The sequence below is a fragment of the Priapulus caudatus genome, unplaced genomic scaffold (genome assembly GCF_000485595.1).
Source record: "Priapulus caudatus unplaced genomic scaffold, Priapulus_caudatus-5.0.1 Scaffold162, whole genome shotgun sequence".
In the NCBI taxonomy this organism is placed as follows: Eukaryota; Metazoa; Priapulida; class Priapulimorpha; order Priapulimorphida; family Priapulidae; genus Priapulus; species Priapulus caudatus.
The window spans coordinates 76,026-101,620 of record NW_014577223.1 but is presented as its reverse complement, the minus strand read 5'-3'; the positions used below and the strand labels follow the sequence as shown (position 1 = coordinate 101,620).

The window sequence follows — 25,595 nt, the reverse complement described above, 5'->3', positions numbered from 1 at the left end:
TTTACTCTAGGTTCTAGGGTTATTTTCAGTTAATGTAGGTTAAAATTACGCTACATAAAAAGTTTCATGGTTCAATCACCATTAGAAAATGTTTTAAAACTAATGACTACAGTAACCAGTTTGATTACAACGATGGTGGCGCCACTCAAAGCGCACGATCTGATAAGTTGCGCAAAACGACTTTTCAGCCAAGGGCTACAGACTGAGGGTGTTTCTTATTCATTAATTTAAAAGCAAAAGGATTGTAATGTCTTATTAACGACATATAGTTTCAGTTATAATATGGATAAATTTGCCCTAAAATGAATATCGTTCGGTTAAATAGCATTTAGCTATAAATATAATTGCACTTTGTGATTAGCCCTCGGTCTGTAACGTGCAAAATAAATTGGCAAATGCGCAACTTTTTCAGGGTGGCAGCAGCATTGCGGTCAATGGCGCCGTTCAGATTTCGTAGCGTTGATGTATAATTTATTATAACAATTAAATTAGGTATCTGGTAACAAGTACGTGTGGGTATAGACGATTTGTTATACAGTAAGTACAGTTGTATGCAGTAAAATCCTAGAGTCTACTATCCCTTTAATAAATAACTAGTCTACAATTAAGTAGACTTAGCATATCAAAAGCAAGTGCCAGAAAAGTCGTGATCTATTATTGTTTACAGGGTTTTCAACATTTTAAGCATTGTAGTTATCTTATAATACTCGTGTCTATAATTCTATATGCAACTGTCTCTATCAGCAAACTTGGTAAAGACTGCATAGCTGCGTGTTGTATATTGTATATTGACTCCAGCTGGCTGACTCCCATAGTGCTATTTGTATCCACAGGACACTTTGATACAGCCAAGAGAGAGTGATTCACCACCTACGACAAGCACATTTCAGTCTAACCCCATCGTCATTGGCAAATTTTCTGGCAAACATGAAGTCAAAGTGAAATTGAAACAAAATGACGCAGTCTCTGGACCAAAGGTAAATAGACTGTTTCACGGAGTGGAATCGTCATGTTTCTGTAATTGTATGTTAAATATTACATATAACATGCAAACCATAGAAATGGAACCAAACCTAAATCAACAATATTTCCTTTACTGGTACTACAATTGCACAAAGAAATTAAAAGGAATATCCAACAACTTTAGGCATGTTAGCAAAGCAATGGATTGATATGGCAACAGTGTCAAACTCTATACACTACAGGCACATTGTATGAGTTTAGGTATTTAACAAGGTTGCTTACTATATCTTTCAACAAATGATTTTGCAGTTTGAGCTCGATGGATTCCTTGGTTATGCAAACTTTTTTCTCTCACCAAGACAAGTCCACATTCTTGCAGGCATGCTAAGTGGACTCATTTTTCCAGGTGAAGTATGTTAGTCGTTGAGATCATTAAAAAAGTCAGAATAATGCGTTTACTTCTCAGAGATTTATTTATTAATAATTATTAGTTATAAATATACACTTACTGTTTTCACTGTTACTGATATAATCATTGTTGCAACCAATACTAATACAGTTAGTGAAACTTTTGTTTCACTTGTTGTTGTTTTTATTTCTGCCACAGAGACGGAGGACAGCAGTAATGTTAGTCATCAGGCAAGAAACAAACCTATGCAAGCCGCTGATTACCAGAAGATAGAGAGTGATCTGCAGAAGCAGATCCGTGGTGTGCACACCAGCAGGAGGCCTGAGCAAGACCTGGTCACAGCACATCTAGGTGAGCAGCTCTGACATTCAATGATACCCTCAGCTTGAATTTGTTGACAGCCTTGTGTTCCAAAATCGTTGCATTACAAAAGTCACTTTCGTGACCGAATAATTTATTCGTAGGCTTACGGTTGCCCTATTTATTTCTTCCTATAGTATAACTTCGTTTTTTTTGCGAGTATATGTTTCTAACGTGAGACCCCAAGAAAGAGTGAAGGGTATGCATGCATGCACACAGACGTCTTACATAAATCTATGAGGTGTCAACATGATGTTAACCTATTCTCACGGCTTGCGGTTGCAATACAAAGCTGGGTTATCTCTGTAATTCTTTGTTTCAGACTTTGACGAGGATTATTTCCCTGTGTCAGAGCAGATGACTACCGTGGGAGTGGAGAGCATGGTGTCTAGCATCTCTAGTGACATCAGCACCACGAGCACTGCAAAGAGTGACACCTCAGGTGAGTATCTAGCACGTTCCACCCTACTGCTAGCTCTATGATTTTTTATTATTTACCTGTTTTCTGTATTTTTCTATCTTTATCCATTTAACTATTTTGTTCCAATATAGGGTCCCACATATCAAGTCATGCACGATGTCCCGGCCACGGCCGGGACCCGCAGTGAAAGGGTTAACGCAAATATTTACATGATTTATTTACAACAATTTAACAACAACAAATAATATTTACAACAATTAATTTGTTTTGTTTTGTTAATAGGGTTAGGGTTAGGGTCACAATGCACCATAAAACACGAGTTTCAGGCACGCGATTTGTATCAACTAATGGGATTTGGGAGATATGCAGAATGCAAAAGGTTGCTGAAATGATGTGTAAACTGCGTATCTGCATATCTGCGCCTAACAAAGGTGTCACTACGCACGACTTAAATGTTATGTTTATAACCGTAGCAACAGACCTCAGACGAGCCCAGACGCTCTGCGGCTCGTGTATTGTATACAGTTGTCCATTTAATAGAGGTGACAGTTAACACAGGCTTCACTGTATACATTTTCAGTTCCGTATGGGAACTACTTTTACACTGGAGGTAAGCTGTCTTCGCCCTTCCGTGCAGTGCCAGCGAAACCAGTAGCACACAACATCAGACATCACTCTGTTAAACAGAAAGGTATTTTCTATGAACATCATATAGACGTTTTATTAAACCTGAACTTTGTGGATATGTTGACTGTATTTGTGTCTATGTGGCCAAGCTTGCCTACCACCGTCTGATCTGTTCTTGAAGTCAGTTGATAGTCTTTGTAGGACATAGTATTGCCTGTTTGCTTACTTTGTTTTGCATTTTACTGTTTGTATTTGACTGGCTCTTAACATTAGATGGCATTTTCTATTTTCTAAACTATTTGACTAGTGTACTGCACACGTGTTGCTAGCGAAACGTTTAGTATATTTTTCTAGCTTGCACTTTCTATATCTCTATAAACTTTTATATATACCTAATTACAATAAAAACCTGTTATACGACGTATATTTCTTGCCCTGCAGGTAAGCATGGGAGCATCGATGATCCCGCCGCTGACCTCACCCGATACAAGGTCACGATTAGCTGTCTGTCCGTTACGGTACTGCATGAAGATCCAGCGTCAAGCTCTCTCTCAGGTGAGTTTTGCATGCAATACCGGATAACTGTAATTGATAGGAACATTGCTGGTTCTTTTTTTTAGATCGGCGATCAGCATACACAGACAGAACTACATTGTAATTACAAGACAAATGTCAAATGGCATGGAAATAATGTTAATCATCATCAAAGAGGTTATCATGTTTATGGTGAAGACTGCCTCTGAGTGTGTGACTGTCATATATAGAAAACTGTTCCATGCCTTATACTTGCTACCATTGTTAACTACCACTTAGGCAAATAAAGCAGCAATTCTGGGGCCCATTGTCAGAAACAAAATTAGTCTTAACATTAGTATTAACATGGCCGTTTTCTCTTAGACTGTTGACAGAAGCGTTGTAAAGTTACGAGAATAAAAAAATCCTACCATATTTCCTCAAAACTTTACGAAAAAAAACTGGCTCTGATAAAATGTTAATGTTAATACTGATGCTAGGACTAATTTTGTTTCTGACAACGGGCTCCTGAGCAGCATACTGATGGTCTACTGCTCTGTGCCTTATTCCCTGCGCAGCTCCTTACTGGTGCGCATATTGACGATGTGTTTGTTACACGTTGACGATTCCAGCAGAGAGAAAGGCATCTTCCACAGGCTGCATGGATGAGAAGCAGAAGCGACTAGCAGATGCATTCTTTGAAGCTGTGATGGGCATAAGTGTCGCCGGTTACACTCATCAACTGCACCTCCTTAGGGAGGATTTTGCACGCGCCTGCTCGGCGGATCACTTGCGGTGAGTACGGCTGAGAGGGTCTATGTCCCCCGGGGTACTGCCGGAACGTACTCTGGGTACGGTCCAGTATACCGGAACGTACCCTGGTACTATCTAATATGCCGGACCGTACCTCGCCTACTACACTAACGAGTCTAGGGAGTCGCCTATGCCTACTCCCTAACCCTGACCCGAACCCTAACCCTAACCCTAACCATAACCCTAATCCTAACCCTAACCATATCAAATAATGACCAGGGTACGTTCTGGTATACCGGACTGTACCCTGGGTACGCAGTCAGGGACGTGTTTACGAAATTCGCGAAAATTAAACCACCGCGAAATATACAGCTTATACAGTAGTGGAAAACCTCTAACCATTTTTCCATTACCAATTTAGCTTTAGATTGCAATCACGATCAATAAAGATTCTATTCTATTCATTGAGATGAGATTATTGCCATCTACAATTCTCTTCTCCCCAGGCTTATAGCATCACCCATTACCCTCGAAGCCTGTGAGAAAAAGTCGATCTCTCATCGTAATCTCGTGGCAACGGTCACCACGGGTAATGCAGAGGTTGTTGAGTGCCTGTTTGAAAAGACGAGTAACGTCGCATCTCAGGAAGGTCCACTGAACGAGCTGGTCATGCCACACTATAGCGAGGTATGTGTTTGTTACTAGAGGAATCGCAGGCCGTTTGTGTCTGGGAACCCATAAAAAATCAGAGGAATATCTTTATCTATTTGAAAGAGCATAGCGAAGGTGAGAAGAAAAGTAAAAGCAAGTGAATGAAAAAGGTCAAAAGAGAGGGAGGAAGGGGAGCATGTGGGAGGGAGAGAGATACTTTTATTGGGAATTGGTGTTATACATGCTGCAACAAACAGGGAGTCGTAAATGAGGAAAGGCAGACAGTTATAGATAGGCGGTAAGTATCACTTGGTTTACTCATTAGGAGGGACCGAGGCATTTCGTGTTTGCAGGCATATTAGTCTTATTATACCTTAGGCTTACGTTTCAGCTGCTAAAGTTTACAAAGGAATCACTGGAATCACCTAGCATAAAGGTTTCAGTGGATATTGTTGAGAGAATAAGCCCTCAGGTATGTATTCTGATGAAAAACATCTTTTACTTATAACTTCCCAAGAAGTCCATGAGCAATATGTAATCGAATCTATATATAATAATAATAATATATTATTACAATAATATAATCTATCGAATCATACCACTGTTGACTGGTTCACTAACAATTTTTCTTTATGCTTAACTACACTCCCAGCTTCTCGATGGAAAATGTACAGACAAAGGATATCAAATTAAGAGCCAAAAATTGCACAATCCTTCCCTCACACTGTCACGAATTATCCCAATATCATGCCCACACACACGTGTGTCAGTGTTTTTGATGCGTGTGCAACTGGTGACATTGTGTACATATGTTAAGTGTGTGAGTGCATGCATCTGCATAAATTCATAGTAACAGCAACAATTACATTAATGCACCTATTCTATACTTCATGAGCAGGTCCGTCGAACTAGGAATAGCAGCAAGCAACCTAAGACAGAAATTCATATAGAGCTGGCAGATTGCTCCTCCGACATAGACATCTCTATTGTTGACAGACTCCACACACTGCTTAACCCACACTGGCCTCCGACTGCTCCAACTTCTAGCATGTACAAACCAGCAGCTTCTAGCATGGGACCGGTACGTATCACTCACACACATGTGATATGTGGTTTACCAGATGATTTTTTACTGCTGCTGTGCTTGTTTGATGTTGTTAGTTAGTCGCAGTTAAAGGTGTAGTTCTCTACAATTCAGACACCCCTGAACTACTTCTCACAAGCTATGGATGAGGGTCCATCACCCGATGATAACAAGGTCGATCTACACATATCCAGTTCACTGGCAACGTTCAACGTTCACTTCCCGATTGCCGACCTACGGCCCGAGCAGAACCGGCGCCCCTGGTGGCAGAGAGAGCTCAGAAAGGAGGTGCTAATATTGGATTGTACAGAGCTGTACATGCATACTGTGATCGGGAATGAGGATGGACAGCACAAGTTGGAGTTCACTAGCAAGGAGGTGCATGGTGAGTTAAGACCCCTACTAGTCTATGGAAGAATGTTCCATCAGGTCGGTGGTTCATTTAGTCATAAGCCTAAAAATAGCTCGCCTAGTGGTCTCAAGTAATGCTCGTATTTTCCTTTGTAGTCCATCAGTGACTAACATGGGTTATCGAGATTTTGACTGTAGTGATGAAAGGTTGTCAAGACTGTGCTCTAGAAGAGCATGGTGTCAGTAACTCGTTGCATTCTGAATCATAAAGCTTGTGTCTTTAATCTTGTTCTAGTCGCATTCCGAGAGTCACCAAGCAAGCCTCCCATTTCTATAGGACGAATAAGCCGTGGAACCAACGGTGATAGCTTCAGTTCAAAACGAGATGAAGAATTTGACTGGCCAAGGTGAAATCTAATGCTCAGCTCTACATGTGTATGTGTGTGTGTGCGTGTGTGTGTGCGTGTGCGTGTGCGTGTGCGTGTGCGTGTGCGTGTGCGTGTGTGCGTGTGCATGTGTGTGTGAAATACTATCACTTGTCCTTTATCTGCTACTTGTCATATTTGAAATTGAATTTAAAATTTAATGGAGATGAATTCGTTTCTTGTTATTATGACCTTCATCCGTGGCTGATTGCCATTAGTGTAGCTGTCTGTGCACCTGACACGTGACTGTTTTGATGACGTGGCAGTAGCTTGATAGAGGTGATGGAAGGTGATGATGATTAGAGATTATTCCAACTTGTAAACTCCTGCAGGATCTAAAAGATAGCTCATTTGCATTAATTTAATTGCCAACTTTAGGCTACAGCATTATTGCTTCTAACATTTATCACATATTTCTGGGAGCCATTGCCTTGGGAATCTTTCTACTGTACTCAGCAATGAGCATAAATTCGTTATCGCTTGCTATCACAGGGTGGTGTTGAAATTCAATCCGGGAGTACATCGCTCAGTGCTGGAAGAGCAACAGCTGACGGAATCGGATCCGGAGTCCAGCAGCATGCCATATATGGATGAAACCTGTAACATCAAGAAGCCAGAACCGTCACCTTTCTCTTCTCGGAAAGTCATGTATGAAAGTGAAGAGGTAACTGTGTCAGTTTTCTACGTGTAAAAATATCACACACTTTATTACATTCATTCCTATGTCAAATTCCCACTTGTTTTGCACCAAATATATGAATTTATAAAGCCTGGATTTAACAAAAGATAACTTGTTCAAAAACAAATTGGTTCTGCTAGTATTCACTATTTGTATTTTTTGGACAGCAATGGTGTAAAAATGAGGGTCACATTTAATATGGAAATAAATGTTCTTGTGTTTATAGATGGTGATGCCAGGTGACAAACAGGAGATGATGGAGTTTCAGGACAAAGCTGCTGTTAGAACAGAGATTGTATTGGAGCTAAACTTACCAAACGTTAATGTGTTTCTGCCAAGCAAAGACTTATATGAGCTTATATACAACAGGTGTGCTTTGTATATTTTATATTCGTATACAAGTTGAGCACCTCTCATTTGAAATTTCAAAAATTGAAAAAGCTCTTAAATCTGCACACTTTTTCAAATGCATAAATATGTACTTTTTAATGTTCATATTATTCATGCAGAAAATGATTAAAAATATTTCCTGTAACTGACTACGGGCTAAATCTATATAAATAAACCTGAAACTTGGGTCCCATTCACAAGCCATCGCATTAATACATGGGGAAAAGGTTTACAGGAATTCCACTCTCAGAAAAATTCTGGAACCTAAGTCACTTTCTGCTCCATGCATTTCGAATAAGGGGTGCTCAACCTGTATCGATGTAAGTTATCATATGTCATATTAATTCAAATGTGGGGTAGAAGTTGAATCCATACTAACACAGGTCAATGATATTAGATTACATTTATAATATGTGATTGCACACGGGTTTTATTAACAAACAAGAGTAAATAAAAAAACGTTATCCTATTTTTAGACTATGCAATGACCTTTTCCTCTGGGAGTCTCTAGCACCGGCACCCAAAGAGAAGTCCGACCACTGCATCAGTATGGCACCACTGTCACTAGCTAGCCACTTACTGCCCAAATCAGAATATTTCAGCTTGTGCAAGTCAGCACTGCCTTATGGTAAGGAAAACAGCTGCAAGAACTGCAAGACAAAAACCAAATATTAAACTATACTTGCAACTAAATAATAACATATGTGTGTTTGTAAAGAAGTGTTTCAATTTGATATTTGTTGTTAGGTTACAACAGGTATCTTTTTGATTACAGATTCAGATTCAGAATCTGAAGATGAAAGTGGGCAATACAGCACTGAGCAGCGGAGAGTGCACCGGTACCGGCAGAAGGCAGAAGCATCAGGCCCCAGCAAGGTGGCCATCATACTCAATGTTGCACAGGGTCAGGTGACACTTAGAACACCTATCAAGGTAAGATTGGCTTCTTTAGCCTGGTTGAATATAAACAGGGCCATCTGTGTAACTAATTTGTGTAAGAGTACCTTTCTTCAAATGGGATTTTGATTATAGAGAGTGAAGCATTTAGAAAGTCGCATTGCTTGAATTATTTTAGAGTGAAATTTCATGAAAATCAACTGTAATTGGGATACTAGGAGCTTGTCTGTCTGCTTGTCTGTCTGTCTATCTCTATATATCTCTATATATATTTATCTATCTATCTATCTATCTATCTATCTATCTATCTATCTATGTATCTATCTATATATCTGCCTATCTATCTATCTATCTATCTATCTATCTGTCTATCTATCTATCTAGCTATATGTCTATCTATCTATCTATCTATCTATCTATCTATCTATCTATCTATCTATCTAGCTATATGTCTGTCTGTCTGTCTAGCTATCTATCTATCTATCTATCTAACTCTCCTCTCTCTATATGTAACTCTGTCTGTCAATAATGTAATGTAATGGATGTAAATTGCACAAGTATAAATTTACTCTGTATCTGTGTAGGATGTCAATGGAGAGGAGATTCTTGGTAGACATGGACAGTTGGTTGCTCAGGTCACAGATGGGAGTATGTTCCTGGTTGCCTGCTATAAAGGCCAACCAGAGGTTGCATACATGTGGTTCCTTTCAAACCGCTTTGCTCTTTTCCACAGAGGTAGTTGATTTTTACGTTTTTCATTTGCTTTACAGGACCACTTAGGTTAAGTACCATCTTGTCAGGATTAAATAAATAAATAAATATATGCAAATCTTTGCATCAGTGTTTTATTATGCTATGTCAAGCAGGTATTGGGCAAGTAGTATGTCTTTTGTAGGTTTTTACGAAGTCTGTTATTACTTTTGCTTTCAACAGCATCAGTATCGAATTCAACCCCATGCCCAAAACTAGAGCGGGTCACAATGAAGTACCCTACTGGCATGGACCCGACACTGTACAAGTCAGAGAGTGGAGTTCACACAAAACTATCAGGGCAGGTGGGGTCAGGCGGGGACAGTCTGGACATGCTTAGTGTTGCTCTGAAGCTTAACTTGGACACCTACAGGAGTATAAAGGTGCGAATGCATTTGACATATTATGATGTAATAGTTCATTTTCAATCAAATAATTTTTTTATGATGTGTCTATTTGCAAATGTATGTATATAAGTGTTATGTGTAAATTTGTTTCTTAATAAGATTATTTTTTAACAGTTCATCTATGTTTTACTAACACTAACCTCCTATTTTCTCCTTATTCTGCCTCTTGCTAATCTCCTGTTCACGTACACATGCCCGTCATCTGTTGCTTCTCTTTTTCACTTTTTAGCTTATCTGTTGTAGTCAAAATCATTTGCTGGTGTTTGTCCTGTATGCTTGTTAACAGTAGTGGCACAGATATTAATATCTTCTCATATTAAGTTCATATTCGGCTTGTAGGGTTGAGCTATAACAAGTAAGGCACAGGCAAAAGTCAGGATCAATAGTGAGAGCTATAGGTAACCAGGGAACTAGAATATTCCTCTACCCTTGTGTATCACCACTGTTATTGTACAATCATGCAATTGTTCCACGTATCTTATCACTGTTAACTGTAGATTTTTTTGAAGATTCCTAGTGAAAAACCATTTCATCAATACAAAAATGGATGTTAAAGGCTGAGGGAAAGTAGTTCAATATGGAATATGTATACAGGTATCTGAGAATAGGATTTTTAGGGCAGGACTTCTTAACCCATTGTTAACTTACCTTGTTATAGCTCTATTTAAATATCATCTGTTTTCAAGGCTTTATAAAAAGAAGCGTAAAACGTTCTATAATGATACTGGAAGAGAAATTGTTCTGTGACCATTTGCCAATCTTCAAAGAATTTCATTCTTTTAATCTTAAAATATATTAACATTAGTTTTAACATGGAAATTTAATTTATAAAAGGTGAATACTGAAGCACATGAACAAGTATGCTTTATGTTTCATGCAGCTCGCCGCCAGCTCCCGTTCCTCCTGCCAACAGACCTATACAATTGTAAACAGGAATTATAAGCATATGTGTTGTTATCTGCATGATCATGACACTACTGATTAGGTTGAGCACGAAAACAGACAAAGACAAGTGGTAGTGGTTGTCATGATGTTAGTGATAGTATTAGTGGTCATGAAAATGGTAGCGTTAGTAGCAGTGCCAGTAATCATCATAATATTTCTATTTATAGTTTTTATAGTAATAGTAGTAGTATTAATGGTCATGTAACTTGATGGCAGTAGCAGTGGCACCAGTCACGATTACCTTAGGTCATGCAGGATAGAGGTGGGAAGATACGGGTAGTTCACGATATAATCCATATCACGATACAGCCTTCACGATACGGTAGCGATACGTATCGCGATAGTTTCAAGAGAAACTACTAGGAAACAATACATTCAACCAGGAATTCAACTAGCAAATTATGTGAATGTTTACAAATCAGTATCGTGGAGTGCTTAGTAAACAACTGCTATGGAATTGCAAATTGTGTTATGTTCTTTTTGGTTTGGGATGAAACTGCACTATGTGTACCATGAATGGTAAAACGTATCGATGTGTGTACCGTCAAGGTTTGTATTGTGATACATCGATATATTGATGAATCGTCCCACCCCTAATTCAGGAGTAGTAGTAGCCATAGCAGTAGTTATAGATGCCCTCTGTAGTGCTGCAACACTCGTTTTTCTTTCACTTTTTCTTTTCTGCATACAACGCAAATGTGCATTCTCCCTCTCAGTTCTTAATTCACAATTTTTGTCGTCCCTATGTTCATTAGAATAATTGCTCTTTAGGTACTATAAGTATTTTATTTGTACACAGGACATAGTAGTGGCTCTAGCAGTTCGTGGGGCAACATTGCAGTATAGAGTGAGTCCCGCAGGCCAGACCTGGCTGGACCAGGTAAGTTTACATAACATATCTAGTCACATTACATTCACATTAGATCTCGTATGAAGCCATTTGCATAAATGCAGGTTGTGAGGTGAAATTAATAACTGCACTATGTAATAAAAACACTGTAAAAACATCTGGTAATGTGCTATGTGTAACACATTGAATCTCGGACACTCCTAGGTGATGGACTTCTTTAAAGTGTATGACTATCCTGTATTGGGCTACAGCTTCCCTGCCGTTGTAACGGAGCTTCATGTACACGTGTACAGCTGCGCCGTTGATTACAGGTGGGTGTACATTATTGTAGTTAGATTATATTAACAAGCGTTATTTCACAGACTAGCAAGTTTAAATAATATAACTTGTTTCATAATACAGTGTAATATATAATGCATTGGTACTGAGATCATGTCATATTATGTCACATCTACCTCTTATGCTTGCAGGCCATTGTATTTACCTCTGAGAGCCATTGCTGTTGTAGAAGCTTTCAGCGTATCCAGTAATGTGGTAGCTGAATCTCCTACATCATTACTAAGGTATTTTCATCTTATTTGATGTAGAAATGGTGCATTTAGTAATATATGGTATAGCTTTTCTATATTAAGTATTATTGGTGCACCTTGAGTTTGTAGGTCGATCAAGCTATGTGATACCTTTAAAAAGATTAAAGCCGGTTAAGTCCAAATTTAAAACTGTTGAACTCTCTTTTGTCTTTATCATTGTTTATTTGCATGACCAAGTATTATGTTACACTTTCCATTTTGACGTTTTTTGTGTGCAATTACAACAGTTACAATGCAGACGTCCTATTTTCCTAGGACAAATGAGTCAAATAGCCTGTGTTATATATTTATTTTACTATTATTAGAAAATTTCCATCGATTCCAATCTATGGTACATTACCTGGCCGAGGCAGTGATGTTTGGTAACATATAATATCTGTGTGCTGTGTCACAAACTAAGGGTCTCTTTTTAATAAACATCTTGTTCTCTAGGTTCATATTGGAAGATGCAAGTCTTTATCTATCTGAGAAGTGTGAAGCTCCTGTGGTGGAACTGAAGAAAAGTGAGTATCTGTGCTCCCACAACAGAATATGATATTTATTGATTTGTTGACAGTACATAGGTAAAAGTGAGAACATATACTTTCAAGCTCATCACAGTCAGTGTAATATCTGCGTGGCTTTCCCTGCTTACGGCACTGCTAACATATCATTCTCACTAGTGAGTCGTAATTGAGTGTCGTCTCGTTGCGTTCTCATAGATTACGTCTGCGTGATGGACCTCGGCTTATTTGAGCTGGTGCTGAGGATGAGCACGGGACAGGACCGGCGCTACCCCAAGGTGGACATGCGCGCGAGCAACAACATACTGCACATCCGCACATGCGCCGATTCCTGCATCGCGATGCAGCGTTTGCTCACCTACCTGGCTGCCGATGGCGACCTCACTGGCGACTCGATATCAACTGCTTCTTCCAAGGTAACCCCGCTGCCACGACTCGCATGCTGAAACAGATGCATTTGTGGCATAGGTTTCTAACACAGTAACCCCGCTGCCACTACTTGCAGCCTGAAACAGATGCATTTGTGGCATAGGTTTCTAACACAGTAACCCTGCTGCCACTACTTGCAGCCTGAAACAAAACATGTAGCATGGCTTTTCACCAAGGTAAAGCCTTTCTGACATGCTCAGCCTGAAATAAATGCATTTGCGACACGGCATTCTATTACCAAGGGAACCCCCTGCCATCACTTGCATGCCGAAACAAATGCATTTGTGGGATACAAATATTCTCCATTGTCGAATGCCATTCTAGCAACTAATGTCAACAATATGTAAAGCGCACCATGCAATTTGGTGCTAGAAATTATTATTTGTTATTTGTTAGAAAATGAACATTTGTTGAGTCATATGTAATGTAATGTCAAGCCACAAAGTAACACATCGAACGGTGTTGGAGGAAATAGCCACGTGCTCTGTTTCCTGCAACGCCGTGTAGCAAACGTTGTTAACAGTTTGCTGAATGATGTTGGAAACGTGTGTTAAGGAACAGCGTGTCGTGGGTGTAGATCAAGAGTTAACGCGTCGGTGCTTGGTTGCAGGTGTCGACGACGGAGACAGCGAGAAGTGACAGCCCGCTGCAGGGCTCCGTTCACGGCAGCGAGGTTCACGACCTGATGGCGGAGGCCATGCGCGAGTCCTGTAGCTCCAGCCCGGAAATGAGCCCCGGTGAGTGTGCATGCTCGCACCAACACTAACATCATGGAAAGCTCTCAGCTTCGTGAGGAATGCTGTGGTGTTCACACGGGTGTTGGGTCCGAGTTTTAATCCGAAATGTACTATAATCTTGTTAGTGAGAAACCTACAATAAGCTTTTTAATGGGGGGCATACTATACGCTGTTTAAAACTGATTGAAAACATTCTGTAATCTTGTTAGTAAGAAACCTACAATAAGCTTTTTAATGGGCGACATACTATACGCAGTTTAAAACTGTCTAGAGCTAGCATTTCCCCGAGCTCTTTAGACGTTAACCTTTGATCTTTCTATTTGAACACCGATTTACCATTGATCTACAGTCAACAACAGCAAGCTGTATTATTAGAACGTATTGATGAAAAGTCAGTCTTAATTTTCCTATCTTATTCCATTTTTAATTTTGATCTATCAACAATCTTTTATAGTAGTATCTCACAAATGGAGACCAAACATATTTTGTAAACAACTTCTGTGCAAGTTCGGCTCCATGTCGATATGCTACCGCCATCTATCGAGCCATACTCGTAATTTTTCGTTGACCTTTTTTTAATTTGAATTAACTTATCTAGGTATCATCACATACGTTACAACAGTAAGTACATGCATACAATACGCAGTTAGATAACTGCAAATGATAAATATACAAAACGTATGACAAGCATACTCGTTTACATTGTGATCATTAAACATTTACAGACACATATACAACCTACACTGAAGCCATAACGCCATATGAACATGCATGATGCATATGGTGCCATTAACATTCGTCCACTTTGTATCCGAGATATTGGCTAATAAATAAGTATGTAGAATATATTGGTACGGATATTTGTTGTCTAAACGCTAATACGATAAAAGGATCAAAATATACTAAATTTTTTATTTTGCTCTCTCTCCTCTCGATCCAATAAATAATGAAAATTTCAAAAATGAAAAGTAACAATTACATATAATAATATACAACCAATCGATTTTCGGATCATTATTTCAATTTTGCAACGAGAATGAGTTTGATAACAGTCACTGAATAAAATTCATCAACAATTCACAAGTATTTAGTGTATTTTTACATTTATTTTTCATTCAATCTATAGCACAAGAAATGGCCAATGAAATCATATCCATTTGATCTTCACTATATGGCACTGCACTCACTTCCTAAAGATCACACAAGACCACCAGCTGATTCCCGCCTAAGAATAATGTTACTAAAATCACGAAATTCTTCCAATAGCAATTTAAACTATGAAAAACAATAAATATGTTGTCATTGTAATTCTATATACACAGACAGGAAACTGTGGCTATTAATTAAGAAAGTATGGGCATCTGATTTGAGCACCTGACCTATATTATTTGTCCGTTAAAACCTGCAATGGAGAGAGCTGAATGAAAGTGAGCAAGAGATGTGCTACATATCACAACGAAATCGGCAGCACAGCTGATAAGATTGCCAGCATGCTAGTAAAAGAATACCCTTTACCTGTTTATATACCCTCTATGTTTACACCCTAAACAACACAAGCACCAGTATACACTTTTTAAATTACAGAAGACAATCTCACAGTGCTCAGTATAAAACTGGAACAAAAATCACAATAATCTTTCACCCTATCTCAATACTACAAATCAGCTAATTACATAACAGTTATTTACAGTATCATTTATCCTTTGTGCAATCATAACGTCCTGATCATATAAATGGCAATAATGTAACTGCACGGTCTTTTAGCCCCAAGATTTCTTGGTGAGGTATCATATATAACTATAGATAATTAGATACATAAATATGGTATTCCAGCTGGTATCTATTCAACGTATTCTTACATTCACAATATATATGCTTGTAATAATTCTGGTATATTTTTGAGTATTTAGCAATTGTTTTTCTATCCTCATATATGTCTACTGTGTATAGTGTGCACGGAGCTATAGTCAGATAGTAGACTTAAGCCAGCATCATTGCAGGATTTAGACTGACAGCGTAATGTTCTAGGTCATGTGATGCACTGAATCCTAACACAGCCTAAGCTTAGTTAATTTCATCAAAGTTGATGAAACTGAATTAGCCTGTTGTATATGCACATATCTATATGCAGATCTATATTTGTGCTTATGATGAAATGCAGTAAATTAGGTTTGACAATCAAATTATACAGAACTTGCATTGTTGTTCTCATATTTGTTTTACCTATATTAGTTTAAGAACAGGGAAATAACTAGAATATATATATATATTCTAGTTATTTCCCTGTTCTTAAACTAATATAGGTAAAACAAATATGAGAACAACAATGCAAGTTCTGTATAATTTGATTGTCAAACCTAATTTACTGCATTTCATCATAAGCACAAATATAGATCTGCATATAGATATGTGCATATACAACAGGCTAATTCAGTTTCATCAACTTTGATGAAATTAACTAAGCTTAGGCTGTGTTAGGATTCAGTGCATCACATGACCTAGAACATTACGCTGTCAGTCTAAATCCTGCAATGATGCTGGCTTAAGTCTACTATCTGACTATAGCTCCGTGCACACTATACACAGTAGACATATATGAGGATAGAAAAACAATTGCTAAATACTCAAAAATATACCAGAATTATTACAAGCATATATATTGTGAATGTAAGAATACGTTGAATAGATACCAGCTGGAATACCATATTTATGTATCTAATTATCTATAGTTATATATGATACCTCACCAAGAAATCTTGGGGCTAAAAGACCGTGCAGTTACATTATTGCCATTTATATGATCAGGACGTTATGATTGCACAAAGGATAAATGATACTGTAAATAACTGTTATGTAATTAGCTGATTTGTAGTATTGAGATAGGGTGAAAGATTATTGTGATTTTTGTTCCAGTTTTATACTGAGCACTGTGAGATTGTCTTCTGTAATTTAAAAAGTGTATACTGGTGCTTGTGTTGTTTAGGGTGTAAACATAGAGGGTATATAAACAGGTAAAGGGTATTCTTTTACTAGCATGCTGGCAATCTTATCAGCTGTGCTGCCGATTTCGTTGTGATATGTAGCACATCTCTTGCTCACTTTCATTCAGCTCTCTCCATTGCAGGTTTTAACGGACAAATAATATAGGTCAGGTGCTCAAATCAGATGCCCATACTTTCTTAATTAATAGCCACAGTTTCCTGTCTGTGTATATAGAATTACAATGACAACATATTTACTGTTTTTCATAGTTTAAACTGCTATTGGAAGAATTTTGTGATTTTAGTAACATTATTCTTAGGCGGGAATCGGCTGGTGGTCTTGTGTGATCTTTAGGAAGTGAGTGCAGTGCCATATAGTGAAGATCAAATGGATATGATTTCATTGGCCATTTCTTGTGCTATAGATTGAATGAAAAATAAATGTAAAAATACACTAAATACTTGTGAATTGTTGATGAATTTCATTCAGTGACTGTTATCAAACTCATTCTCGTTGCAAAATTGAAATAATGATCCGAAAATCGATTGGTTGTATATTATTATATGTTGTTACTTTTCATTTTTGAAATTTTCATTATTTATTGGATCGAGAGGAGAGAGAGCAAAATAAAAAATTTAGTATATTTTGATCCTTTTATCGTATTAGCGTTTAGACAACAAATATCCGTACCAATATATTCTACATACTAATTTATTAGCCAGTATCTCGGATACAAAGTGGACGAATGTTAATGGCACCATATGCATCATGCATGTTCATATGGCGTTATGGCTTCAGTGTAGGTTGTATATGTGTCTGTAAATGTTTAATGATCACAATGTAAACGAGTATGCTTGTCGTACGTTTTGTATATTTATCATTTGCAGTTATCTAACTGCGTATTGTATGCATGTACTTACTGTTGTAACGTATGTGATGATAATTACCTAGATAAGTTAATTAAAATTAAAAAAAGGTCAACGAAAAATTACGAGTATGGCTCGATAGATGGCGGTAGTATATCGACATGGAGCCGAACTTGCACAGAAGTTGTTTACAAAATATGTTTGGTCTCCATTTGTGAGATACTACTATAAAAGATTGTTGATAGATCAAAATTAAAAATGGAATAAGATAGGAAAATTAAGACTGACTTTTCATCAATACGTTCTAATAATACAGCTTGCTGTTGTTGACTGTAGATAAATGGTAAATCGGTGTTCAAATAGAAAGATCAAAGGTTAACGTCTAAAGAGCTCGGGGAAGTGCTAGCTCTAGTAACTATAGCCCGCGTACAGTTGCCTCCTGCGGCAACCGTACGCGGGCTAAAGTTACTAGAGCTAGGAAAATGCTAGCTCTAGAATAGCCCTTCGCTCTGCCACAGGCTATAGATAGCCTATAGAGTACCGAAGTGTGACGTCACGTTGGCAAGACAACGTACGGGCTGGTTCTACACAAGCCACTGGCTCCATAGTGTAGCCATAGCGTGAAATGTTGTGCGTACGTAAAACACGAGTGTGTGCGCTGCAGACAGCGGTAAAGCATCGGTAGCAAGTCGAGCTTACAATATTTAATGAATTAAAAAAAAAAATTAAGAAAAAAAAATTTTTTTTTGTTAAATTTTTCTTTTGTTAAAATTTTTTTTTTCTTCGTTGCTTTTCACTTCCATCCTTTGGAAATCTATAAAAACTGCAATAATAACTGCAAACTGCAATATGATCTCAGAATGATGGTTACAATCGGGTACAAAACACGACACGCAGTTAATGTTACCAGAGCATATGATTGTGTAGAACCATGCAGCAGGCTCGTTGTCATGCCACCGTGACGTCATCACTTCGGTACTCTATAGTACAAACTATGTTGAACTGGGCAACGGAACTGCTCCCACTGCTATCCTTGAACCACCTCTTCTTACTTATCTTTTTGAACACTTTGAACTTCACAACTTTACACCATGCATTTATTCCTCAAAGTCTTACTCTTAGCACTACTTGGAAATTCCGTTGAAATGCTCGCGTTGCCGTTGGTACCGTCATCCGAAATGTAGGCAAAAATACAGGGCAGTCCATTACTCGTGCATGGAGGTGAACTGGCGCTTTTCTAATCGTAAACATGTTGCCTGGCAACACGTAATCAGCGCCAGTGCTATACCCACACCCCCATGAGAAATGGGCTGCCTTCGTTTTTTCTGTGATCCGTTCCTCGCGGGAGCATGCCCAGTTTCAACAAAGTTTGTTCCCTGTGGCCTAGCTTTATTACTATAGCCCGCGGATAGCTGCCGCATGTATCCGCTAGCCTGCGGCAGCTATCTGCGGGCTATAGTACTAGAGCTACCTGTGGCCGAGCAAAGGGCTATAGTTCTAGAGGTAGGGAAATGTGTGCCTAGCTGTCTCGGCTGTTGTGGTCCTGTCGGTGTGTTGCACTACCACAAGAACATTACGTATGCATGTTTTCATTGTGTTGGTCACTATTTTTATTTATTTTTCTTACCTAACGTGGATAGTTTAATCTGAATCGAACTTTAAAATGGTGACTGCTCGCTAGTCCGACGGCCCAATGGCAATAGTCCGAAAGCCCACTAGTCCGAAAACCCACTAGTCCGAAAACCCACAGGGGATGGGGTATCGATCTATAGTCTTTCTGTAATCTTGTTAGTAAGAAACCTACAATAAGCTTTTTAATGGGCGACATACTATACGCAGTTTAAAACTGATTGAAAACATTCTGTAATCTCTTTAGCGAGAAACGTACTATATGGATTTAGCATGCACACCACAGCGCATGGCCAAGGTTACTGTTAACGATTGTTATGTTATAAACACAAGAGGAGGGTTGCAAGGAGAGCGACGGTGAGACGTCAGAATGATAGCCATCTCCCCTCACGAGATTTTCTTTCTCTACCTCTCAAGGAGGAACTAGACGGAGAAGCCACGACGTGACGGGTGCTGACGGCTGCGAGGTCTTCTTCTTCCCTGACGAGGGAAACCGAGGGGACGGCGACACAAGGTCGATGGGCTCAGCGGAGATGTCGGGAAGCAAGACGTCGACGACGACAGCGACGACCGACGACACGGAGGAGGTGATGGATGATGAGGAGTTCTGCATCATCAATGACCCAGGACTCGGCATAATCGTGAGTGCTGAGTCTGGCATCGACTTGATAGGCGGTACTCTTTTGTGCGGTTTTGCGGGCCAGAGTTTTTAGCGCTTGGATTCATTGTGAGTACGTCGTCAGCCTGATAAGTGGCGCTCATTTGCAAAGACGCCATAGTACTGAATAACTCAATATTTAGTGATATATATAATTATATATATATTTACTTATATATATCTTATATTTAGTAACAAATTTTTAGTGAATGCAGATTGTAATCTAATGGTTGTGCTACATCTTTGTTGATATTGTGAAGTAACTTTCACCTGTAATGTTGAAACACTGATGGTTATCACAAGGGCTTAGGTTTACATATATTCGTAACTATCTTTAATGCCAGCGAAATGCTTCAGAAAATAATTGTCAACAGTCAGATCATGTGCCTTCAAAACCTGCCCACTGATTATCATTGGAGGCAATTTGTTCCTCTTGCTTCAATACCAGGGTTCCCTTATTTCAGCCAAGAAGTGGAGAACCAGAGATTAGAATTCTTACGCACGAGCCGGTCAAAGTTGTGGACAACCATTTTAAGCTTCCAGAGGGGAAAGCTGACCAACTGAAAGCTCCAGAGCACTTCCCCGTACCAGTGATGAGATACACCCTTCGTGAGATGACTGTCGTTTGGCATATGTATGGAGGGCACGACTTTGAAAAATGTGAGGGTGCCGACTTGAGGAAAGGTAAAGCTAGATGATAGACTACAGGCCTACAGGCTGCTCTCCTTGTTTCGTTAGCAAGGAGTTTTATTTGTGATCGATTATTTAGATCATAGAATACACTGTGACATCTAGAATGTTCTTGACATTTGCTTCGTGTTATATATTAATTATGTGGTTTCTGTAGAATGTAGTCTCATTTATTAATACAGTGGAGTCATTTCTCGCATATGCCAGTATAAAGCAATGGTGATAATATCAGGAGTGTATAATATAGAATACTATATTATACACTCCTGATCATATTACTGCTGTATCATTTCAGATAAGCTTGCACTCGGTACGATGGCATCGCCGGCAAAGTCTCCAGGTGATTTCATGCCCATGGCATCCCCATCTCTGGGTACAATTAGCCGAGAGCGTCCGTACCTGCAGGACTATGCAGGAGTAAAGACGAAAAGGTTGTCATGGGTTCACAGGGGTGGGCCTGGACGTTGCATAGACACATGCATGGAGCTTCAGCTCAGTAAGGTACAGACTTATTGCATGCGCAAATATTAAGAATACATTGTGTTTTATGTGCCGTAACAAATGAAGTTAATGAATTCTAGTACCACGATGATTGGCGATTTCAGTATTGAGGTTTAAGAAGAAGTTTCACACTATCTAATGTAATTATCAATGTGCTGTGGGAAGGTGACTGCAGGCGAGGGCATAAGTTCTCCTTTACTATTGTCAAGTTGGTATTGAATTTGCCTTCTCTAGATTCGCTTCCAGTTTGAGCAGTACCCAGACACAACAGCGCACGCAAGCCGAATAATACTCATGGTGAAGGATGTGGAAATACGTGACCGCCTTCACAGCAGTCAAATAAACAAGTTCCTGTACCAGTACACAAGCGAGGCAAGACCCAAGCAAGCTCATGCCAACATGGTGAGTAGAGCACTACGCAGGTGTACTAGTTGATTGCTACTATACGTGCATCGTGTCATGAGGGAGATAGTCAATAGAATCCATGTCTTACATATTAGAGTCACTGATTCAGTCAGTTTTACTTGTTTTTAACATAGGCTTAGGAGGTTATTTTGTATAGAGTAGATATATGATTGGTTTCAAACACAGCAACAGATGCATGCATACAGAAAAGCCTAATATAAGTGCGTGTTATGAATAGGCAAAATTTTACATAGATGACACATGATTATACTTAGTAAATGATCAGGGCAAAATGGTCAGAATAATAAATAAAAACATTAACATCCATTTTTTGCAATTTATTTTTCAGGTTGTGGTGAAGGCAGTCAACATGCGACCAGAGAAGAATGTAGCAACAGAGGAGTGTTCACTGAAGATCTCTATTCAGCCTCTGCGTCTCAATGTTGATCAGGATGCACTTTTCTTTCTGCGAGATTTCTTCACGGAGATTACAGTAGATACAGGGACTCAACATGAGTCAGGTAGATGGCTTATGCATTAGTGTCATAACGAACCCCTATTATTTCGGAAATTAATGGTTTAACGATCCATAGGCACAATAGAACTTATAATTATATCAGGTAAATACATGTAAAGATGTCCGAATCAGCAAAACAACTCAACTGTACCAACTTATTAGGTTGCAAAGCCTACGAAATATTATATGATTGCTTTAATTTGCAACTGCATATCTATTGTCAATATTTTTTTTACATAAATCCACAAGTCGAACTTCCAATGTCGATAATGCAACAATTACAGCGATGACCGTTATTCACTTCAGGTCCAAAGACTTTGCCCGACCCGCCGGTCATGCTGACCCAGAATGCACCGGAGCAGACGGACGAACCGGAGCAGGAGATGCTGCTTATGTTCGGAGAGGATTCGCAGTTTGCTGAAGAACTTCAACAGAGGCTTTCCGCCGACCATCAGGGAGCAGCCATGGCAGAGGACCTGCCACCTGTCCCTCAGCCGATCTTCTTCAAGTAATTATATGCACAGTGTTTTTGCTCACCGATTCTTCCCTTCCGTTCTGTAACCGACGTTAGTCTGCATGTCAAATGGTACCCGAGCAGCAAGCCTAAAGTAGCGTGCGAAATATGTCATGATTGATATAAAAAGTGGAAATACAAGACGGTCATTCGTAATCTCTGAATTGGGTGTTGTATGCCGTGTTTAAAAAGCATGTGACATGGTTATAAGTGTAATGGCTGTGTTACAGAATATGGTGTCAACTTCTTTTTAGGTCATTCGTGTTTTCCCCGGAAGTTCCCATCAGATTGGACTATCAGGGCAAGAGAGTGGACATGGAACAAGGCACCTTCACTGGACTCATTATTGGCCTGGCTCAGTTCAATTGTACTGAACTGAAACTAAAGAAACTCAGCTATCGCCATGGGTATGCAGCATACATTTCTTCTGACCAGCACTTGGTTCTATCCCCTACTGTTTCCATTACTTTACTGTATTTAAAGGGATATTACACCTTAGAATTTTAGAGTATATTATGATAGTAAGTACATAAATAATAGTATATATCTACAAATTTCTAACTTCTCACTTGTCTTAAAACAACAGTGAATTTCGAAATCTATAATTTAGGCTACTGACATAACACCCCGCGATTGTGCTGCCACCCTGAGAAGTTGCGCTTTTGCCGATTACAGACTGAGGGCTAATCATTTGTCCATATTATAACTGAATCTAAAAGTTGTTTATAAGATATTGCAATCCTTCTCCTCTTAAATTAATAAATAAGAAACGCCCTCGGTCTGTAGCCTGCAGCCGAAAATTTGCAATGCGCAACTTCTAAAGTAGATGGGCTAGTAGTGGCGCCACCCTCGTTGTAAGCAACTATATGGCTGTTAGTTTTAAAACATTAAAAACTAATATTTCTAATGAATATAGAACAATGGAATTTTTTATATAGTATAATTTAACCCTATTTTAACTGAAAATATGCAAGGAACCTAGGGTCAAGTATCCCTTTAAGTAACAACACTATAGAATATTCTTAGTTAGTTTGATTTTTCCATTTTTCAGGCTGCTTGGATTGGACAAACTAGCAGTATATGCAGTCAAGGAATGGCTAGAGGATATAAAGAAGTGCCAAATACCTAACATATTAGGTGGAGTTGGACCCATGTCATCCCTGGTTCAGCTTGGTAAATAGAGTTATAAATACTGAGGAGAAGGACAGAGATGCTAGGTAGTTGTCAGAGAGTTTTAGGGAGGGAAGAAGAACAGTGGATTAAATGTGGGACGAATGGAAGTAACTTCTTGCAAAAGCAACAGTAGGTTTGAAAATATTGTGGCTGAAGGTGATATTGTAGGTTTGAAACGAAAAAGATATAGAATAAAAGGTAAATGGAATGGTGAAATTTTGGGTACGATTGACAAGGAAACTGTGTTAGATAAAATGCAAGACAATGAGCAGGTATCACATTAGTCTTTAACGTGCTTTATCAAATTATATTTATTTTTTGCCATGCAGTGCAAGGAGTCAAGGATCTATTCTGGCTGCCTATAGAGCAGTATAGGAAGGACGGTCGTATTGTGCGAGGGCTGCAGCGAGGAGCCGTGGCCTTCTCCACCACAACAACCATGGCTGTGCTAGAGCTTACCCACAGGACAGTCCAGAGCATTCAGGTGAGGTCTATCATGATATAAGCAGGCTCCCACAACACAGACACAGACTGGTGACTGGATATGGTTGTTGTGCTGTCACTGCTACTGGTGGTAATGTTAATGTATGATAATTATAATAATGAAGGTAAGATGAATAAATGTTAATGGTGACAATGAAAATGTATGTAATTGATGGTAATGTTAATGAATGGTAATAATGTATGTTAATGGTACTAGTGATGCTAAAATTTAAGAATTTTAATGATGGTGGTATTTGTTTTGTTATGTCAGTGGTAGTAATAGTGATGTGATTATTGAATGATAATGATGGTAATGAAAATGTGTTAAAGATGGAAGTGTCAATGAATTGTAGTGATGGTAATGGTAATGGCAAGAGCAGGATCGCTGGTAGTGGAGCATGTCGCTCATAATTGAAATCTCTTTACAGAGTGCAGCTGAGACGGCTTATGATATGATGTCACCAGGTCCCAGTGTAAAACTTCATCACCCAGGGCAACATAAACGACATCCCAATGCTACGCAGCCTGCAGACCTTAGAGAAGGTGCCACTAAAGCCTACTATGTGCTAAAAGAGGTAAGGCGTTTGTATTGTTTTGACACAAATATTGTGCAATACTGTTTGTCAATTGTTTTCCAATACAGTTAAAAGAGTTCTGTTCTTCCATTAGTTGCGAATGTAATTTGGAGTGTTCACATCTGCACTCGTATTTAGGGTCTTCATTATAAAGTTTCACATCTTGTAGTAGTAGACGTATGTTGTAGCAGTATCACACTATCTGTACCATACACTCTTCATATAGTAGACTTAAAATGCAATCAGAGAGCCTCTTTTCCCAACTCTGTGAACATTCTGTGTTTATCTTTGTGTATTAAATGCATCATTCAGTCAGTAGACTGCTAGACCACGTATCTCTTGGCTGATGCTGTTCACATTCACCAACGGCATCTTGCAGGGTATTGGAGAGACGACCAAGAATCTAGTTCAGGTGGCGACCGAGGAGCATGAGCACAAGGGCGTGTACGGTGCGGTGGGCGGGGTTCTCAGACAGATACCGGGCACCGTCGTAAAACCTGTGATCTTTGCGAGTGAAGCCACGTCAAACGTGTTGGGAGGCATGCGCAACCAGCTGCAACCAGACGCTAGGAAGGAGGCCGTCGAAAAGTGGAAGAAGGACTATGAGTGATTGTATATTTTTCCATTATCATTGCGCACCTCGATGTGAAAAAGCCATTATTTAGCGGCAGCAGTGCCACCCTTGCTTTCAGTTTAGCAAACTTGTTTTGTACATAAGAATTGTCCTTGTAGATGAGTGCAGTACATCGTGATCTGCTAAAATATCTTAATAGTCTCATGTAATGAGAATAAGAAAGTATTGCATAAAGTTGTCAATTATAGAACTCAGTGGACAAAATTATATTATATATGTATATATATATATATA

General features: G+C 39.0%; 2 protein-coding genes across 7 annotated transcripts in view; both read left to right on the top strand.

Moving 5' to 3' along the window:
• Window positions 1-25,589, top strand: part of LOC106806465 (autophagy-related protein 2 homolog B-like) — a 31,336-nt gene extending 5,747 nt beyond the window's left edge. The window contains exons 6-40 of one of the 2 annotated variants that reach the window (XM_014808404.1): window positions 834-977; window positions 1,273-1,369; window positions 1,571-1,723; window positions 2,055-2,174; window positions 2,734-2,844; window positions 3,222-3,335; window positions 3,926-4,088; window positions 4,553-4,733; window positions 5,089-5,169; window positions 5,596-5,778; window positions 5,896-6,166; window positions 6,428-6,539; window positions 7,050-7,221; window positions 7,463-7,605; window positions 8,103-8,254; window positions 8,402-8,559; window positions 9,108-9,258; window positions 9,457-9,656; window positions 11,425-11,505; window positions 11,680-11,786; window positions 11,946-12,038; window positions 12,498-12,568; window positions 12,767-12,984; window positions 13,608-13,734; window positions 19,629-19,852; window positions 20,334-20,529; window positions 20,855-21,060; window positions 21,295-21,462; window positions 21,815-21,986; window positions 22,289-22,490; window positions 22,751-22,903; window positions 23,548-23,669; window positions 23,999-24,153; window positions 24,581-24,727; window positions 25,107-25,589. In XM_014808404.1, coding sequence (XP_014663890.1) covers window positions 834-977; window positions 1,273-1,369; window positions 1,571-1,723; window positions 2,055-2,174; window positions 2,734-2,844; window positions 3,222-3,335; window positions 3,926-4,088; window positions 4,553-4,733; window positions 5,089-5,169; window positions 5,596-5,778; window positions 5,896-6,166; window positions 6,428-6,539; window positions 7,050-7,221; window positions 7,463-7,605; window positions 8,103-8,254; window positions 8,402-8,559; window positions 9,108-9,258; window positions 9,457-9,656; window positions 11,425-11,505; window positions 11,680-11,786; window positions 11,946-12,038; window positions 12,498-12,568; window positions 12,767-12,984; window positions 13,608-13,734; window positions 19,629-19,852; window positions 20,334-20,529; window positions 20,855-21,060; window positions 21,295-21,462; window positions 21,815-21,986; window positions 22,289-22,490; window positions 22,751-22,903; window positions 23,548-23,669; window positions 23,999-24,153; window positions 24,581-24,727; window positions 25,107-25,337 — 5,379 coding nt within the window. In that variant the 3' untranslated portion in view covers window positions 25,338-25,589. Of the gene's footprint in view, window positions 1-833; window positions 978-1,272; window positions 1,370-1,570; window positions 1,724-2,054; window positions 2,175-2,733; window positions 2,845-3,221; window positions 3,336-3,925; window positions 4,089-4,552; window positions 4,734-5,088; window positions 5,170-5,595; window positions 5,779-5,895; window positions 6,167-6,427; window positions 6,540-7,049; window positions 7,222-7,462; window positions 7,606-8,102; window positions 8,255-8,401; window positions 8,560-9,107; window positions 9,259-9,456; window positions 9,657-11,424; window positions 11,506-11,679; window positions 11,787-11,945; window positions 12,039-12,497; window positions 12,569-12,766; window positions 12,985-13,607; window positions 13,735-19,628; window positions 19,853-20,333; window positions 20,554-20,854; window positions 21,061-21,294; window positions 21,463-21,814; window positions 21,987-22,288; window positions 22,491-22,750; window positions 22,904-23,547; window positions 23,670-23,998; window positions 24,154-24,580; window positions 24,728-25,106 lie in introns of both variants that reach the window. The other variant, XM_014808403.1, reaches the window with a different exon arrangement.
• The window catches only part of LOC106806467 (equilibrative nucleoside transporter 1-like), a 27,860-nt gene continuing 20,006 nt past the window's right edge, over window positions 17,742-25,595 (top strand). For 4 of the 5 annotated variants that reach the window (XM_014808412.1, XM_014808409.1, XM_014808410.1 and 1 more), the window contains exon 1: window positions 17,742-17,925. In XM_014808412.1, the coding sequence (XP_014663898.1) occupies window positions 17,923-17,925 (3 nt within the window). In that variant the 5' untranslated portion in view covers window positions 17,742-17,922. Of the gene's footprint in view, window positions 17,926-17,946; window positions 17,957-25,595 lie in introns of those variants that run through there. The other variant, XM_014808413.1, reaches the window with a different exon arrangement.